General features: G+C 41.0%; 1 protein-coding gene and 1 pseudogene across 1 annotated transcript; one reads left to right on the top strand and one right to left on the bottom strand.

Annotated features, from left to right (window-relative positions):
• Positions 1 to 4,764: 4,764 nt before the first annotated feature.
• On the bottom strand, positions 4,765 to 5,371 carry LOC147462182 (uncharacterized; annotated as a pseudogene).
• An 11,790-nt stretch (positions 5,372 to 17,161) lies between these two features.
• Positions 17,162 to 17,476, top strand: LOC147462181 (uncharacterized). Its single transcript, XM_086502891.1, has one exon. The coding sequence runs from the start codon at positions 17,162 to 17,164 to the stop codon at positions 17,474 to 17,476; it is 315 nt and encodes a 104-aa protein (XP_086359017.1).
• The last annotated feature ends 217 nt before the right edge of the window (positions 17,477 to 17,693 follow it).

Raw genomic sequence — 17,693 nt, 5'->3', positions numbered from 1 at the left:
ACCCATGCCAAAGATGCTGACTGAAATCCAATTTTCAGTTGTGAAGGTTGGAATTCTTTATGCTTTGTTCAATTCAATGGATTATCCTCAAATATTTTTTCCCATAAATACATGTAATGAGTTGCAGGTTCCAATCCAGCCTGAAAGCCATTCATGTGGATGGAGGGTAGTGACAAATTCCAAGCTCCTCTTGGACTTCATATACTGCAATGACAATCAGAATATAGAAGTATAGCATATTTCATATTTGCTAGATGTATTTTTTCTCATTTTATTGTTCCTAAAACTTGCTTTCTATTGCCATGTATAGATCAACAGAGAGTGCTATAGTGAGAACCATGTATGGTTGACAAGAGCAAAGATTATCAAGTATATGATTGAAGCAAATGGACGACTGCAAGAGGTATTTAAAGATGATGATGCTGAAGAGAAGGGGAAAGCAAAGCTAGAAAAGGCAAAGGGGAAAGCAAAACTAGAAGAGGAAAAGGGAAGTGAAGAGGAAGAAGAGAGTGGTGAGCAGGAAAAGGCAAGTGAAGAGATGGATGATAAGAGAAAGAGGAAGCAGCCCTCAAGCCCTCCTGCCAAAGAGCCCACAAGAAAATCTCCCAGGACAAAAGAGCCCATTGCAAAAGCACCAACCCCTAGGGACAGGAAAACTCCTGGCAGAAAACTATTCTAGCTTTTTGTAGCCCACTTGTATCAAGCTTCCCACTTGTATCCAATTGTCTATTCTATAGCCCTTTGTATCAAGCTTGTATCAAGCTTTTTGCAGCCCACTTGTATCAAGCTTCCCACTTGTATCTAATTGTAGCCCACTTGTATCAAGCTTCCCACTTGTATCCAATTGTCTATGTAATTGCAAATATTTGAAATTGAATACATTTTGATCACCTTGTTTTAAGACTCTGTTACAAAATCAAATCATTGAAGTAAAATCATTGATGTTTGGAAAAGTTGCATTTCAATAACAAAATAAAGATCCTTTTAGATATTTATTTCAATAAGATCCTTGCAGGTCATGTGATACAAAACAAGATCCTTGCAGGTCATGTGATACAAAATAAGATCCTTGCAGGTCATGTGTTAGAAAATTGCCTTAAAGGATGTTCAAGGCACCAAATGTACAATGCCATCGAAGATGTCCTTGCACTGTAGCCTCTTTTCATTCCTTTTTGATACCTACAAAAACAGCCCAAGTTAAATAAAGAACCAATAAGAGAACAAGAGACTTTTAGGGATAACAGTTACCTTTCCACCATTTATTTGAAAGCAGAATGTTGTGGACAGTTCAATTTCATCATTTTGTAGGTCCAATCTCAATTGATGTAAGCTACACATGCCTCTTATCTTTACAATTGACAGATGCTCAATGTTTACCCATATATCAATGTCTTCTATTGGGCTGTCAATGAAGTCCTCCATGTCTTGATCAAGTGGAGTTAGCTGACCACCAACATAGTGCCATCTTCTGTAATAAAATGACATAATGAAGTTTTGTGTCCCTATCATGTATTTGCAAGCAATTGAGCCAGCTTGCACATTACAAGTGATTCCATTCACTATTTTGGTGTTCCAACCCTCATCCACAAATTCAAGTACATTTGCTGAGTCTAAAGTCTTCACTGAAAACATTGTTCTAGATTTTCTGACTTCAGCATTAGAGAAGAAGTCTACAAAAACTGTAATGGGCATGAATATAGAAATTCTACTCTGTTTGCTTGCTATGTTTGCTTTCAAACACTTTTGAATCTCACAAAACAGTTTGCACCTGTAGCCCTCACTTGTATTTGAGCTAGGGAGTGACCATTCTCCACTTTTGAAATCAGGCAAGTCTAGCTTGGTTGTGGCTCCAAGTTCTCCAGTCCTTCTAGGTGGAACATAATAATGGTCAAAGAAGAATATTCCATTCTCTGCCAATGAACCCTTAGTCCTTCCCTTGTATATTTCTTCACCAATTGATCCATGACACACATCCAGAATATTTATAACACATTCTACTGGCTGCCATTCCATAATGTTTGAAGGATACAAATCTGTACAACAAATAACCTTATACAACATGCATTACAAATAAGAATTTAAGTTAAGAGACTTACAGTTTGGTCTATGTAATGGCAAAGCAGAATTCTTTGAGTCAATATGCAGATCTTTATGCATGTACACATGCTGCACCAACACCTCTTTGATTGATTTTTTGTTGTCGCCAAAGCTGAAATCTTTAACAATACCCTTCCATCCCGCCAAGAAAGAGCTTTTGGTGGAAGACTTTATTCTCTTGTTCTGTTGCATCAGTATCCACGTTCCTTTGTGTATAGTTATTGGAATCCATTCTCCATTTTGATCAGTCGTGTTGTAAGTGACAATGGCTTCAATGGAAGTTCTTGGTCGTTTTGATCGTGATGAAGATTCCATGGTGAAAAAAGAAATGAGCAGAGAAGTTTAGCCTGAGTTCAAGAGAAGAATAAGCAGAATGTGCAAAAAACGGTTCAAATCTGGAAAAGATCATGAGATAGAATCCAAACGTTGTTTTATGATGACGACGTGCAAAATGAAAACAATATAATATGAGAAGTACGTCTTTCTAAAAGCGACAGCTATTGAATGCCTTTGCACTTTTACTTGTTTACATTGCTATTTACCAGCTCAAAGTTGCGGTAAAGATAGAATATTTGCTTTTTTTTGTGAGTTTTCAAAAATAGAGGTTCCGTAACGGAAGCTCTTCAACCATTGGTTGAGACCACTCTCTCTCTACACGCTAAAAGGCACAAAAATGACCTCAAAATTCCCCTAATGCCCCCCCCCGTTTCCTCCAGGAATCGCCCCCGTGATGCAACTAGAGAGAGAGAGAGAGAGAGAGAGAGAGAGAGAGAGAGAGAGAGAGAGAGAGAGAGAGAGAGAGAGAGAGAGAGAGAGAGAGAGAGAGAGAGAGAGAGAGAGAGAGAGAGAGAGAGAGTCAATTTCACTGCAGCGCGGCGCCTGCTACTCTCTACATGGACTGCGTGTTGGCTTGCCGATCAACTGGGAAAAGCCTGTTTTTGCTTCCTCTTCATCATGGAGATCTCTCTCTCTCTCTCTCTCTCGCTCTCTTTATCTCTCTAAACTCAACACTCTCAAAGACGCCGGCGCGCGCTCTTTGAGAGAGTAGAGTTTTTTGATTGAGAGAGAGAGAGAGAGAGGAAGACAGCTCGCTGTGGTTCTCATCTTCTGCATTTTCTCTCTCTCTGCCATGGCGATGTCGGATGAAGCAACTGTGTACCTTGTCTACCTACAAGGAGAGGCAATGTGGAAGTGAGTTTGAAGACTTGGAGGCATCTCACCTGGAAATCCTCACCTTCGTTCTTGGCAGTGAAGAAGCAGCAAAGGCTTCCCTTTCGCGAACGGGTTTTTCGTTAAGCTTACACCATCAGAGTGCCAGCTCCTACTAGCATCAGAAACAATCAGTATGACCTAGTTCATTAGGTATCACTCAAAGTAAAAATCATTATTGGGTCACTCTTAAGTTTTTGCACGCGATGATGGATGTTTTTATTTGCACTCCATGGATGTTTTACCATTGTGGTTGTAAATTAGTTGACTTTATACATAAGCCTTGTGAATGATTTACAAACGAGAGAGAGAGAGAGAGAGAGAGAGAGAGAGAGAGAGAGAGAGAGAGAGAGAGAGAGAGAGAGAGAGAGAGAGAGAGAGAGAGAGAGAGAGACTCTCAGCACACACGAGGCAAGCGGGCACTCACAAGCAACCATGGTGAAGCATCATCCTGTTCTGATAATGTGTCACAAGCAGACGAACATCTATAGGGCAACTCTGCAAGAAGTGCGATGGCAAGTGCGTGATTTGTGATTCATACGTGCACCCCTATACTCTGGTTTGAGTGTGAGATGAGTGCAATTATGACTCCTTCCAAAAGCAATGCGTCATCTGCGGAGCTAGTGCTGGCATTTCTGATTCTTACTACTACAAAGAGTGCACACAACAGGAGAAGGATAGAGATGGTTGCCCCAAAATTGTGACCCTTAGCAGTGCCGAAATTGATTTGTTCTATGAACGTAAGAAGTATGGTTTCAAAAAAAGATAGGTCAGTGCAGTCTTGCAACCTTCTCCTTTGTAGTGCAGTATGAGGTTGGGGGGTGCTGCATACATACATTGTAGGCTACGATAACACATTCTTGATGATGTAAGAGTGCAAAGAATGACACTTTTTAATTGTGAGGTTTGCACCCGTTCAGATAGACATACTGTATTGATGTTAAATTATCTCCTATTGATGTTGGATGCTGCATAGTTATTTCAGAAAATGTTTATCTTTCCAAAGAGAGAGAGAGAGAGAGAGAGAGAGAGAGAGAGAGAGAGAGAGAGAGAGGGGGGGGGGGGGGGGGGGGGGGGGGGGCAATGTAGGGTTGCGGGAGCATAAGCAAAAGCAACAGAAAGAAATTAGGAGAGAATCAGTAGGGATGCCATCCAAATTGGATCCCTTGCAGATAGTGGAAGGGACGAAAACGAACTTGGCTTGACGATATGGACAGTGAGCTTGACAATAACATGCCGGCCCTTCCAGTCCTTGGTAGTCTCCTTGGCGATGTCCTCTCATACCTTCTTGGGCGACATACCTAGAGGCCCGATCTTGGGCGCCAATGAAGAGTCAACTCCATCTTCCCATCTTGTTAAACGAACAAAAACCACCTCCTCATATTCTTGCTGCCCTTTCTTTATCAGCATTGCATCTTCATCGTGGGTGCATGCATCACTTAGCTTCATGTCTACCATCTAGTGGAGTTTACGGGTGGCTCCCTCAATGGTGACGCTTAACTGGAGTAGGACTAGAAGTAGGGGAGCAATTAGCATCGCTGCCCTTGTGATCAAAGCCCTCAAGGATCTCGAGCGCGATAGAAAGAAGATGAATGCATTGTTGCAGCTACTGCTACTCGCGGGACTAACATAGTAGCTTAACGTGCTATAATCCTTGCTCAAGAATGAATACTGCTGTGGTGGGCGCCTGTGCTCTGGTGTGAACACAGCCTCTGAAGACAACTGGAGCTGCTCATGATTAGTGCTAAGGGACTTGTTAATCCGCTCTGAGTTTTGTGCAACAATTATCTCCCTTTGTAATCTCGAAGAGGGAGAGCTTTGACAGCCAAATTCCTGCCCATTTAATGCATAATCAATACCACAATGATAAAGTCGATTGACAAAAACAACAAAGATGCCATCATTTGCATTTATGACATTGTTATACTGCAGAATGTTCCTCGTGATTGTTGGCTACTCTCATAATTGTATTGTCAGAATTCATCCTATTAATCTGACCATGCAAGCTGTTGCAGCACTCGATTGCCTCTTTCTTCTTCTTTTGCTTGCCCCTCAATCCTAGCATTGGTAACAAGGTTTTTCTCCATGCTAGTGTGCCCCATGAGCTCTTAGCTGGTTTTCAACATGCAAATTCCTCTTCCTTCTCCTTATACATTTAAGAACATCAAGCACAATGGCAACATTACTCTCGATAATGTGATCGATATTTCCCGTGTGATGCGTCCCCTTTCAATGGCAAAGGAGCTTGCTTGCACAGTAAAGGAAATTCTCAGTACTGCGTTTCTGTGGGTTGCTCTGTGGATGGGAAGGATCCCAAGGATTTTCAAATAGATATTGACGATGGGGATGTGGAGATTCCAAAGAATTAGCTTAATTAATTTTAGGTAGGTGTCTCTCTGGAATGTAGCACTGCTAAAGTAAGTTTTACTTTGTGGTACTGCTGCTCGATATTTCCCCCAAATCATTTTTGGACAACTGTCAGCTTGTTATACTTCAAATGAGTGTATGCTAAGCGTGCCAAGAGAGAGAGAGAGAGAGAGAGAGAGAGAGAGAGAGAGAGAGAGAGAGAGAGAGAGAGAGAGAGAGAGAGAGAGAGAGAGAGAGAGAGAGAGAGAGAGAGGAGAGAGAGAGAGAGAGAGAGAGAGAGAGAGAGAGAGAGAGAGAGAGAGAGAGAGAGAGAGAGAGAGAGAGAGAGAGCATCGGTTCACATGCTTCAGATAGTGTTTGAGAAAAATCAATTTCATAACTCTCTATAGAGGAAATTTCTCAAAATAACGGCATTTTTTACTGTTAAACTCTATTTTCTTGAATTTTCAAACCGGATTCTATCCTTCTTTCCCTTCCTTCAATCGGTTTTTTTGAGTTTTCAATTGGCTCTTAGCACTATATTTTAGCAGACTTGAAATCTAAAAATTGAAAGAGACGCGAACTCTTTTAGAGAGTTTTGTGTGTGTGTGTGTGTGTGTGTGTGTGTGTGTGTGTGTGAGAGAGAGAGAGAGAGAGAGAGAGAGAGAGAGAGAGAGAGAGAGAGAGAGAGAGAGAGAATCCTACAAGGTAGTTTGGTTATGCTCACATGTTGGCTTGGTTTTCATGAGGACTAAAACTTAAGTGGGAGAATGCACAAGGTGAAGTGAAAAAACATATTTGACCTAGCAATGGTGACATGTATAATGTTGAGATGTCGAGCTCTACACCTTGAGCTGGCATCCACTACGGGTCTTGGCCGCTTACGGCATTTACTCACTGGCGCGTTAGGTGACCGACACGGAGGATCTCTGCCAGTGATTCTACAGCTGGACTACACTTATAGTGCCAGCCTAGTACGCTTCTAGCGAGTTCACACTTAGTGACCGCATGTACATAGGTGCTACTTTTCAGCTTTAGCACTTAGTCATTTTGTACTCTCTTTTCTGTGAAGAAGAAGAAGAAGCTTTCCATCTCTGTGTGCTTTGTGATTGTCTTGTGTAGCTCTCTTGCATCCTCATTCTTTACATGGTATCAGAGCCTGGTGCAGGCAAGAGAGGCTAAGAGAGCAAGAGCATCACAATACCTTCGTTCGCAATCCACGACCAGATGCCGAACAGGTCTCCAGAGTGCAGTATACAAAGATTTACTATCCAAGTACAGTGGTTGTATGTACGCTTGATTGTGGACACTCGTTGAGTGTAGAAAGCGTTACAGGTACCACGATAGCAGGTTCATCAGATTTGCAGATTGCGGCTATTTTGTCTTAGTGCTTCAAGATGTCTGACAGTTTCAGTCAGATTGTTACTGAGAATCTTGAGAAAAATAACTACCCTGCATGGAAGTTCAGAATAACAAATTTCCTAAAAGGAAAAGGTTATTGGGACTATGTAAAAGGAGACAATGAAAAGGAACCAGAGATTCCCGAGGCAAATGCTACAACAGAACAAAGGAAAGCTTTGAGGGACTGGCAACAAGGCCAGAGCAAGTGATGTATTGGCTTTCTATGAGCATCACAGATGGCATGATGGGCTGTCTACAGGATGCTGAAACCCCCGCCATTGCATGGAGAAACTTAGGCAGAGTGTTCGAGGTGAACACCAAGGCCAGGAAGCTTCAACTAAAGTCGGAGCTAAATCAGGTTAAGAGGAACAACCTCTCAATCAATGACTATGCCTTGAAGATCAAGAGTATCATTGAGGCTCTTGGATCTATTAAAGTCTCAGTGGAAGATGATGACATTGTCCGTGCATGCTTGGATGGTCTAGGAGATGAGTATGTACATTTTAGGTCTTCCATGAATACAAGAGACGACATCCCCATGTTCCAAGATTTGATTTCTATGCTTATTCTTGAGGAGAAGAACCTTGACACATCCTCTTCCCATGGCAGAAATAATTCTGAACAGGCCTTCTATTCTAACTCCAACAGAGGTAGAGGTAGAGGTCGTGGTCGAGGCCCAAGGGGTTGCAGGGGCCAATTTCTGGAAGGTCAATCAAATCAAAACAATACAGGTGGCAGGGGAAACCAGTCTCAAGGCTGGGGGAGTCAAAGAGGTCGTGGTGCAGGATCAAGTAGACAGCAACATACTCCAGATAGCAGAGAATGTTGGACTTGTGGTGAAAGAGGTCACATGTCATGTGACTGTCCAAAGGGAAAAGCAAGTGGAAAGAGAGAACAGGGCAACTATGCATCTACTAGCAGAGATGCAGATGACAGCAAAAACGAGCGCATGTTTGTTATGCAGCATGTAATGAATACAATGATTGCAGAGAATTCCACCCAAGATGATGTTTGGTATGTGGATTCAGGTGCCTCTAATCACATGACGTCTCGTGGAGAGTGGTTTAGAGATATGCACAAACCAAATGTGTCAGGCTATGTGCAGACAGGAGATGACACAGCTCACCCCATTGCTCATGTAGGGGACATACCTCTAAATACGAAGAGTGGGAAATCAAAGTACTTAGCAGATGTACTTCATGTCCCAAACATTACAAAGAATCTTGTTTCTGTTGGACAAATGGTTGAGCAGGGTTTGCAGGTTTGCTTCAATCCAAATGGCTGTTATATAGAAGATTTCCAGAATGGCCGTAAGCTGATCACAGAGGGCAAATGTGTGGGCAGAATGTTTACGCTGAATGTAGACATGCTTGAGGTAAAAGCTGCATTATTTGCACAGGGCACAAGTGTTGTGGCTGATGTTGACATCTGGCACAAATGCATTGGCCATGTCAATGAGCAGAGATTGCGCAGCATGCAATCAAAACAGATTGTAAAAGGTTTGCCCAATTCAAGGTGGATGGTATGCATAAAGTGTGTGCAGCATGCCAGTTTGGAAAACAGTCAAAGGGCTCATTTCCACATGAGCGCAATGTATGTAAAAAGCCACTTGAGGTGGTGCACACAGATGTTTGGGGTCCAACCGATACTGCAAGTATACATGGTTGCAGGTATTATGTCTCTTTCATTGATGACCATACAAGGAAAGTATGGGTCTACTTCATGTGTAACAAAAGTGAAGTGTTTGGTCACTTTCAAGACTTCAAAGTCATGATTGAGAAGGAGACAGATATGCAAATCAAGACATTGAGGTCAGATGGAGGGGGAGAGTACTTCTCCAATGATTTTTCATATTTTCTGCGAATGCATGGTATACGCAGGCAGTTTACATGCAGATATACTCCACAACAGAATGGGGTCGCAGAAAGGAAAAATAGGCACATTGCAGAGGTTGCACGTGCATTGATGAATGAGAAGAACATGCCTCATCATTTCTGGGCTGAAGCCGTAAATACAGTTGTGTACATTATGAACAGGACACCTACAGCTACGGTGCAGGATGTAACACCTGAGGAAATGTTTACAGGTACAAAGCCTGCTTTGGCACACTTGAAAGTGTTTGGCTGCATAGCTTACGTGCATGTACCAGATGAGTTGCGTAGGAAATTGGATCCTAAAGCAGAGAAATGTATTCTTGTGGGATATTCCCTTGAACAAAAGGGGTACAGGTGCTACAATCCTACTACACGAGAATTACGAGTGAGCAGAGATGTAGTCTTTGATGAGATGAGCAGCTGGTACAGTATTGCACAAGGCACTATTGGGGCTGATGTAAAAGATAATGTGGTTGTACAAAATGTGAGTCCACAGTCACAGGTTTTGAGTGGACCACAAGAGTCCTCTTCTCGTGGCTCTGTTGAGAAACCATGGAATGGTAAACTACGTACGCAGGTTACTCCACCAACAGGTACAGGGAATGTATCACGAAAAGGAAAGGAAAAGGTTGATGAACCTCCCTTTACGGCTGATGCATCATCAGGTTTTTCACATGTAGACATGGATTCAGATGGTTCTGAAAAAAGTCTTGATGAGGAATTTGGAATTCCGACTGTCAGGACACATGGTGTAAGGAAAGTACAAGAAGATGCTAGAGGGCAAAGGAGTGACCCAGGACCGCGCAGATCTAACAAAGTCAGAAATCCAGTTCAGAAATTGACTTATGATGGGTATCTAACGCATCACCAAGCTTACATGGCTAAGGTGATACATGATGTGGAGCCCACATGTTTTGAGGATGCAGTTGGAAATGTGCATTGGGATGATGCAATGAATGAAGAGATGGATGCATTGGAAGCAAACGACACATGGGAGTTGGTGCCATTGCCAAGTGGCAAGAAAGCTATTGGCTGTAAATGGGTGTATAAAACCAAGCATAAGGCTGATGGTAACATTGAGCGTCACAAGGCAAGGCTGGTCGCAAAGGGTTATGCACAGACATATGGCATAGACTATGAGGAGACCTTTGCTCCAGTGGCAAAGATGACGACTGTGAGAGCTGTCATAGCAGTGGCTGCATCTAGAGGATGGATTATGCATCAAATGGATGTAAAGAATTCCTTCTTGAATGGTGAGTTGCAAGAGGAAGTGTATATGGATCAGCCACCTGGTTATGTCGATCCAGGTTACCCAGATTATGTATGCAGACTTCTCAAAGCTTTGTATGGTTTGAAGCAGGGCTCTAGAGCATGGTATGACAGGATTTCCAAGTATCTTGTCAGTATTGGTTTTAGGAGAGCTCATGCTGATCATTCACTCTATGTACGTGAGAGTGATGTGAGGATTGTGGTCATTACCATATATGTAGATGACCTTATTATTGTTGGTGACAATGCTATGGAGATTGACCATGTGAAAGGTCTTCTCAAACAGGAGTTTGAAATGAAAGATTTAGGCAAGTTGAGCTACTTTCTTGGCATTGAAGTGATCAGGACTCCAGAGGGTGTATGGCTATCACAGAGACAGTATGCTTTGGACATGTTGTCAAAGTATGGTATGGCTGATTGTAAGCCAATTTCTATTCCCTTGGATGTGAATGCAAAGTTGAGTGCAGAGAAGGGTGATGTTGTTGAGGATGTCAACATGTACAGGAAGATTGTGGGTAGTCTAATCTACTTGACTATCACGAGGCCAGACTTGAGCTACACAGTAGGCTTGGAGAGTCAGTTCATGCAGCTTCCGAGGAAGCCACATTTGGATGGAGTACGACGCACACTTAGGTATGTGCAAGGTAATCTTGACTACGCATTGTTCTATGCAGCAGATGCACCATTAGCATTGTATGGGTATACAGATGCAGATTGGGCAGGTAGCATTGTTGATAGGAGATCTACGAGTGGCTTCATGTTCTCTTTTGGGAGTGCTGCTATTAAGGTAGCTTGGCTATGCACATTACTTGAGGACTTGGGAGTGCAGGTGGACCAGCAGATTTTCATCCATTGTGACAACCTCAGCAGCATGCAGTTGGCTAGGAACCCAGTGTTCCATGCCAGGACCAAACACATAGAGGTCCATTACCACTACGTTCGAGAGCGAGTGTTGGCGGGCGACATCGACTTGGTCTACGTTAGCACAGAGGAGCAGATAGCGGATATCTTTACCAAGGCCCTCGGAGCTGAGAAGCTTCAACGTTTCCGGACTATGCTTGGACTCTGGGACATGCAGAGCTCGAGGGGGAGTGTTGAGATGTCGAGCTCTACACCTTGAGCTGGCATCCACTACGGGTCTTGGCCGCTTACGGCATTTACTCACTGGCGCGTTAGGTGACCGACACGGAGGATCTCTGCCAGTGATTCTACAGTTGGACTACACTTATAGTGCCAGCCTAGTACGCTTCTAGCAAGTTCACACTTAGTGACCGCATGTACATATGTGCTACTTTTCAGCTTTAGCACTTAGTCATTTTGTACTCTCTTTTCTGTGAAGAAGAAGAAGAAGCTTTCCATCTCTGTGTGCTTTGTGCTTGTCTTGTGTAGCTCTCTTGCATCCTCATTCTTTACATATAAGGACGACTAAATTGATCTATATGTAAGTTTAAAAAAAAACATAATTTTTCTAGCAATGGTCACATGTGTAAGGACGACTAGATTTGTATAATCATGATTGACGAGCAATGGTGCTGACATTTATTGTTTGGCTTTAGAGAAATCTCTGTGTGTGTGTGTGTATGTGTGTGATACTCTTTTTAGAAAAGAAGTATATATATACGTGAGAAACTCACTTGGTAACTTTGCTCGGTTTTGAGCTTGCTCGGATAATTTTGCTCGATGTTTGGTAGAACTCCCTCGGTCCTTGTTCCTAATCTAGCTCTAAAATGATCTCTCCTCACTCATCCACATCATTTTTAAGGTTTGGCATAGGGGCATTGTTGGGTAAGATTATTAGGCTTATTCAACATATGCGTTGGTAAGAACAATGAGCTTCATTCCTACTTGCAATGTTCTCATATCTTTGCTCACTCAGCATGTTGGTTTTTGTTTCCATCTTGCATGTAGAGATTTGTATAGCAGTGCCATTTTCGTATACATCTTAGCATTTCTCATTATGCCACACTAATAAAAATTGTGTATATAAACTAATGTTCATTTTTGGCAAAGCATGTGTTACATTTCTTCCATGGCTTCTTTAGGTGCTCGTCAACGTGGGAGTTTTATTGACTCAATAAGTTGCACCAATGTGCAAGACGATAGAAGTTCTTCACTTGCTATCATGACTACAAAATATTTATGTGGGTGAAAATGTAGCTAGGTTCATGCAGTTTACATAAGGTATCAAGCAAACATATGGCTTCTCAGACACATCATTGGAATGGGAAGATCATGGGTTTTGAGAAAACTCAAAATGGCAAGCGTCTACCAAAGGTATAACATGTGTATATAGCTTCTCTATTGGTGCTTGACATGTCTTTGTCTCAACCTAGGTTTCTTGCAAACTGTACATGTTCTGCTTCTATTTACATGTTTGGATTGTACCATTTATGCTTTTACCTCTTAGTTTGCTTCAATATTTGCATAATTTGGTGTGTTTTCCTTTCATATAACTTTGCAAAGTGGGAGTCAATGGAATCTTTTACAGGAAGCTTCGAAGCTATTTATGTGGACCTTGGAAAGTTTTTATATGCATAGTGTTTATCTTGAGAGCTTCCCTCACAAGAGATATTCCTCTATGGCCACGCTTATGCCACATCAAATGATCTATTATTGGCGAAAATTTGTATGCACATACCATATTGCAAAGCAAGACTTGTCAATGAAAGTTCCATAGAGAAGATGGAAGCAAACAATGGGAGTATGGGAGGCGCTCGACTCCAATATTGTTTTTCAAGAGATTGTGGACCTTCAAATATTCCCCCACACTAATATTGTTCCCAATAGTTGTGTCAATGATGACTGGCACATTAGCAATCTTAGCAAGTACCTCAATCCATGAATAATATTCTTTTTGTCTGTATAGCAAAATTGTAAGGTTTAGAAAAGAGAAGGGTTTTACTTGAAGGGACATCTCAGTCCCGTGATGTATCATTGTACAAGCTCAAACACAGGGCCTTATCTTAATGAAAATTTTGTTTTACATCCTAACTCTGTGCATAACTATCGATTGTAAAGTTTAATTTAAGTTCTTTTAAGCTTTCATTTAATTTTATAGGTGTGATTATTTTGGTTTTTCATGAATTTTATGAGTTCTGAGCATTTCAACATTAAAAGTAATTAAGTCTTAAAAGTTGGAATCCAAGAGTTGTATTATTGTGCAAGTGCACGTTTAGTTCTCTATTTATCTTCTCCACATAAAATGATTTAAAATTCAATTTCTATTAATTAAGTGATTCTAAGTAGTACTACTTCGAGGCACATATGTGTGAATATGAACTCGTTTTAAATGATTTACACCATATGATTGTTGATTAATTTTCTAAAGCATGTGTACAAATCTAACAAGAATTTTTGATATTGCCTATTGAAATTTGTCAAAGGGCTTGTTAAGAGGGATTACAAGGTAGATTATCACAATGCCCTCATCGACTTGGACATGGGATGTATAGGTGTATATCCAATTTCTTAATTGGGACATGGGCTTAGCTTTGCTAGTGCTTAAGGAAACGGAGAGGGATAAGAACAAAGGAAAAAGCACGAGGAGAGATAGGGAGGTTAAAGATATGAGTGAGCATGAAGAGGCCTCAATGATTCTAATATGACGAACAACATAAATTAAAAACTAGATAGAGATGAGGTGATAGAGGAGGTTCTAGACTTCCATCTACTCCATTTTCATGCAATGGTGATAAAGGGTCATCAATTTTTTTGTGTCAAATGAAATTTTCAAAGACTGTTGGACTTCGGTAGTAAAAGCAAAGTTCTTAATTATTTCACGCTCCAGCCTTTAGTATGGAGCTTTGGAAATTATGGGATTTATGTGTTGGGATGTGAGTCTTGTTGCATCTCTTATGTGAACAGTCTCTTCCACGTAGAAAATCCTTATGTGTCAAGCCATGTGAAAATCCTCTTACAACCTTTTTAAAGAGAAAGCCACTTGTATTGTGCATTGGCAGCCACCTTTTGTGCTCATGTGTCAAAAGGCTGCCTATTTGTAAAGCCTATATAGAGGCAGGTTCTGCTGAATAATATTAAGCTTTATCATTTGCAATTATACTATATATTGTATTGTGCAATAGTTTCTCTCTCAATTAGCTCTACACTAGCCTCTCCAAGCATGCTTATGCCATGAATGACACATTAACACATCCTCCTTAACCCTACATTATGCTCTTTTTATATTTTTGTATATAATGCAAAGCGACTATGATGGCTCTCCATTTCCTATTCTTCTTATTCATTGGTGGTGGGGAGGAGGTGATTGTTGTTTCCTTCCAAGGACAAAGTTCTTGTACTTTTTTCTTCACTCTATAGGATTGTCCGTTCCTCTGTGGTTTGAGGTGTGTTCTTCTCTTTTAAACTTTCTTTGGCATGGTCACCAAGGGTCTGGTCTTGCGTACCCTCTTTGTAAGAAGTCTACTTATCTGAGAAAATGGGGTCACTTGGAAAAAGATTCAAAAGAATGTGTTGTGTTCGCAACTTGTTGGGTCCATCAAAGTACGCCATTGGGGTTTTTTTTGCACCATGATCAAGTTACATGTCTCATTTTTGGAGCGAAAAATTGGAGTTTTCCATGTGAAGCTATGTTCCGCGGGCAGATTATGGCCAAATCAGGCATCTTTTGCACCAAAGAACCGTGTGGGGGGGGGGGGGGGGGGGGGGTGTTTGGGACCCAAGGAGTCTGTACCAAGCTCCGTGCACCACCACAACATGCAAAATCCCCGTTTGGACTGCAGATTATGGCCAAATCAAGCATCTTTTGCACAAAAGAGCCGCGCAGGGGGTGTTTCAAGACCGGAGGGGTCCGGACCATGCTCCATGCACCACGGCATGCAAAAGGCCCGTTTGATCAGGCCTTTTGTGCACCATGGTGCACGGAGCATGGTCCAGACCCCTCCATTCCTAAAACACTCCCCGACGCAGTTCTTTTGTGCAAAAGATGCTTGATTTGGCCATAATCTACAGTTCAAATGGGGATTTTGCGTGCCCTGTCGCACGGAGCTTGGTACAGACCCCTTGGGTTGTGAAACACCCCCTGGCACGGTTCTTCGGTGCAAAAGATACCTGAGTTGGCCATAATCTATCTCAAAACATGGCCTCGCATGGAAAACTCTAATTTTTTTACCACAATCCGGGCCAATATATTCCGGCAAAAGAGAATATTCCGACGAACCTATTCGAGACTAGGGATTGATTTTTGGTTTTTTGGCGAGAGATTTTAGTTTTTTGACGAGTGATTTTTCTCATGTACAATGGATTTTACTCATTATGGGGTCTTAAAAATGTGTTTTTCTAAAATAAGAATTACAAGGGTAAATCAAGCTCTCTACTTGACGCATTTCCATGTCCATCTTCAATAGAATAATTTGTCAAATTGCAAGAATTTTCACTATCATTAATGTAGGTTAGATATTTCTTAAGTTAGCTCAATTGTTTTTGAAAATTCCATTTTAGGTATGTAGTATAGTTGTGAAGCTTCTACGATATCTCAATAAAGATTGATAGAATTCAATACTCATTTATATTCAATAATAAATTGCAACTTATTGCATAACTTCTATTTTTCTTTTAATCCATTTTTTGGGTCCTTTGAAATCAAACAAAATTCATATCATGTTTTTAACGTATTAAAACTATACTTCCATGAATATTTTATATTGTATATGGAAGTTATGGTCAGATTATCAAAATCTACCATAACCTGAGTGGTCTAAGCCACTAACTTGATCCAAGGAACTTTTGTGCATATGTCCTAAAGTCCACCACTTACCCCACCATGCATTTGATCACATTAAGTTTAATGTACTTAAACTTCCAAATAATGACCCTCCTATATCCCATTCTCTTCCTAATTGCTATAAAGGCTAATTGTACTATTAGCAACTATATGTTTCATGGTCACATTTCAGATTTAGATGTCCTTTATTAAGAAATATGAATAATGAGCTTTCCTTTGTTTTATGGTGCCTTGTGACCATCCTTTCACCAGCCACTATTGATATCCAATTATGTATGTTGAGATTTGGTTCTACACTTGAATGTCCATCTTGGCTTGGTTGGTTCTCGGTCTTCAATTGAGCCACAAAGTGACTAATTATATCTCCCTAGGGCTTGACTATTCAAATATTGCAGGCATGAAATTCCATGTCATTAACTTTTGCGATACACCTTCTACAGATTAAACATGAACACATGATATAGAATATCAGAAGCTAAATACAATGTGAGTTTCTTAAATCCATAGTTGAATTCGATTGCAATATAAACATTCAAAACTTTACCTCTTCCAAGAGCAAGTATTTGAACATTGTTGAATTTAGACCAACCCATGTTGTGGCCTACATTGTTGAAATACATTGGAGTCAAGTTTTCCCACGATTGGCAGTAGCTTTCAAATAAATCTTTTGGAGGCACTAGTACTAGTTTTCAATGTTATTGAATATAGGAGAATCTGCTAAAACAAGAGATGATTAATAAAGAATCCTTCTAATTTCAAAGAAAAAAGAGCTCTAATAAGTCATTCATTGAAAAAATACACTAACCACACATGCTTTGCAAGAACTGATGCTTACCTTAGGATCCTTTGCCAACATTGAAAACATGTGACCCTTCATAAGCCTTACATACACCCCTTGCATTCTGCTACATTGGCACCATGTATAGTAGATCTCTATTGCATTGTAATTCTTTGCCGAGTAGCTATGAGCAAGTACACTCTTGTTAGAAATTAATTGCATAGTGCATAGTTCACACACACACATACACACTAAAAAGAAGGAGATGTTGCAGCAACTGTGAAAAGGATTTTGAAAAGAGATAGGGAGATAAAGTAGAAAAGTTGATGTTTCACGTCAAGAAAGGGGTTATGGAACTTGAAAGAGAGATGCAAGCTTGGAAAGAGAGTGAAAGTGGATTGGGAACCTAGAAGTTGCAGCTATGGAGATAGAAGTTGCAGATCTAGAATGAGATGTTGGAGCTATGGAGAAAGAGGTTGCAAATCTAGAAGAGAAGCTCTTGGATCTATGGAGAAAGTGGTTGCATATCTGGAAGGAAATGTTGGAGCTATGGAGAAAGAGGTTGCAGATCTAGAAGGAGATGTTGTAGCTATGGAGAAAGAGGTTGCAGGTTTACAAGGAGATGATATAGCTATGGAGGAAGAGGTTGCAGGTTTAGAAGGAGATGTTGTAGCTATGGAGGAAGAGGTTGCAAATCTAGAAGGAGATGTTACAAGAGGTAGAGTGATGTGTGGTAGGCTACTTTACAAAAAGATGCCCTAGCATGAGAAGAGGAGGAGAGAAAGATGTCAAGGCATTTTAGAGAGAGAGTGGGGATAAAGATTACAGATCTGTACTTTTAGAGAGGGGAGAGAAAGAGAGCTTGGAAAACTTTTGGAGGGGGAGAAACAAGAAGAGAGAGAAGACAAAGAGGGGACAAGAGAGGGAAACTTTAAATATTTGAAAACTGAAAAGGTGCTTTTGGGGGGAGAGTAACTCC

The sequence above is a fragment of the Adiantum capillus-veneris genome, chromosome 3 (assembly GCF_014529385.1).
Source record: "Adiantum capillus-veneris isolate H3 chromosome 3, ASM1452938v2, whole genome shotgun sequence".
Taxonomy (NCBI): Eukaryota; Viridiplantae; Streptophyta; class Polypodiopsida; order Polypodiales; family Pteridaceae; genus Adiantum; species Adiantum capillus-veneris.
This window is presented reverse-complemented; position numbering and strand designations above follow the sequence as displayed.

Bases quoted from the DNA above. Each gene is read 5' to 3' on its own strand.
- LOC147462181 (XM_086502891.1), top strand. From the start codon at position 17,162: ATGAGATGTTGGAGCTATGGAGAAAGAGGTTGCAAATCTAGAAGAGAA.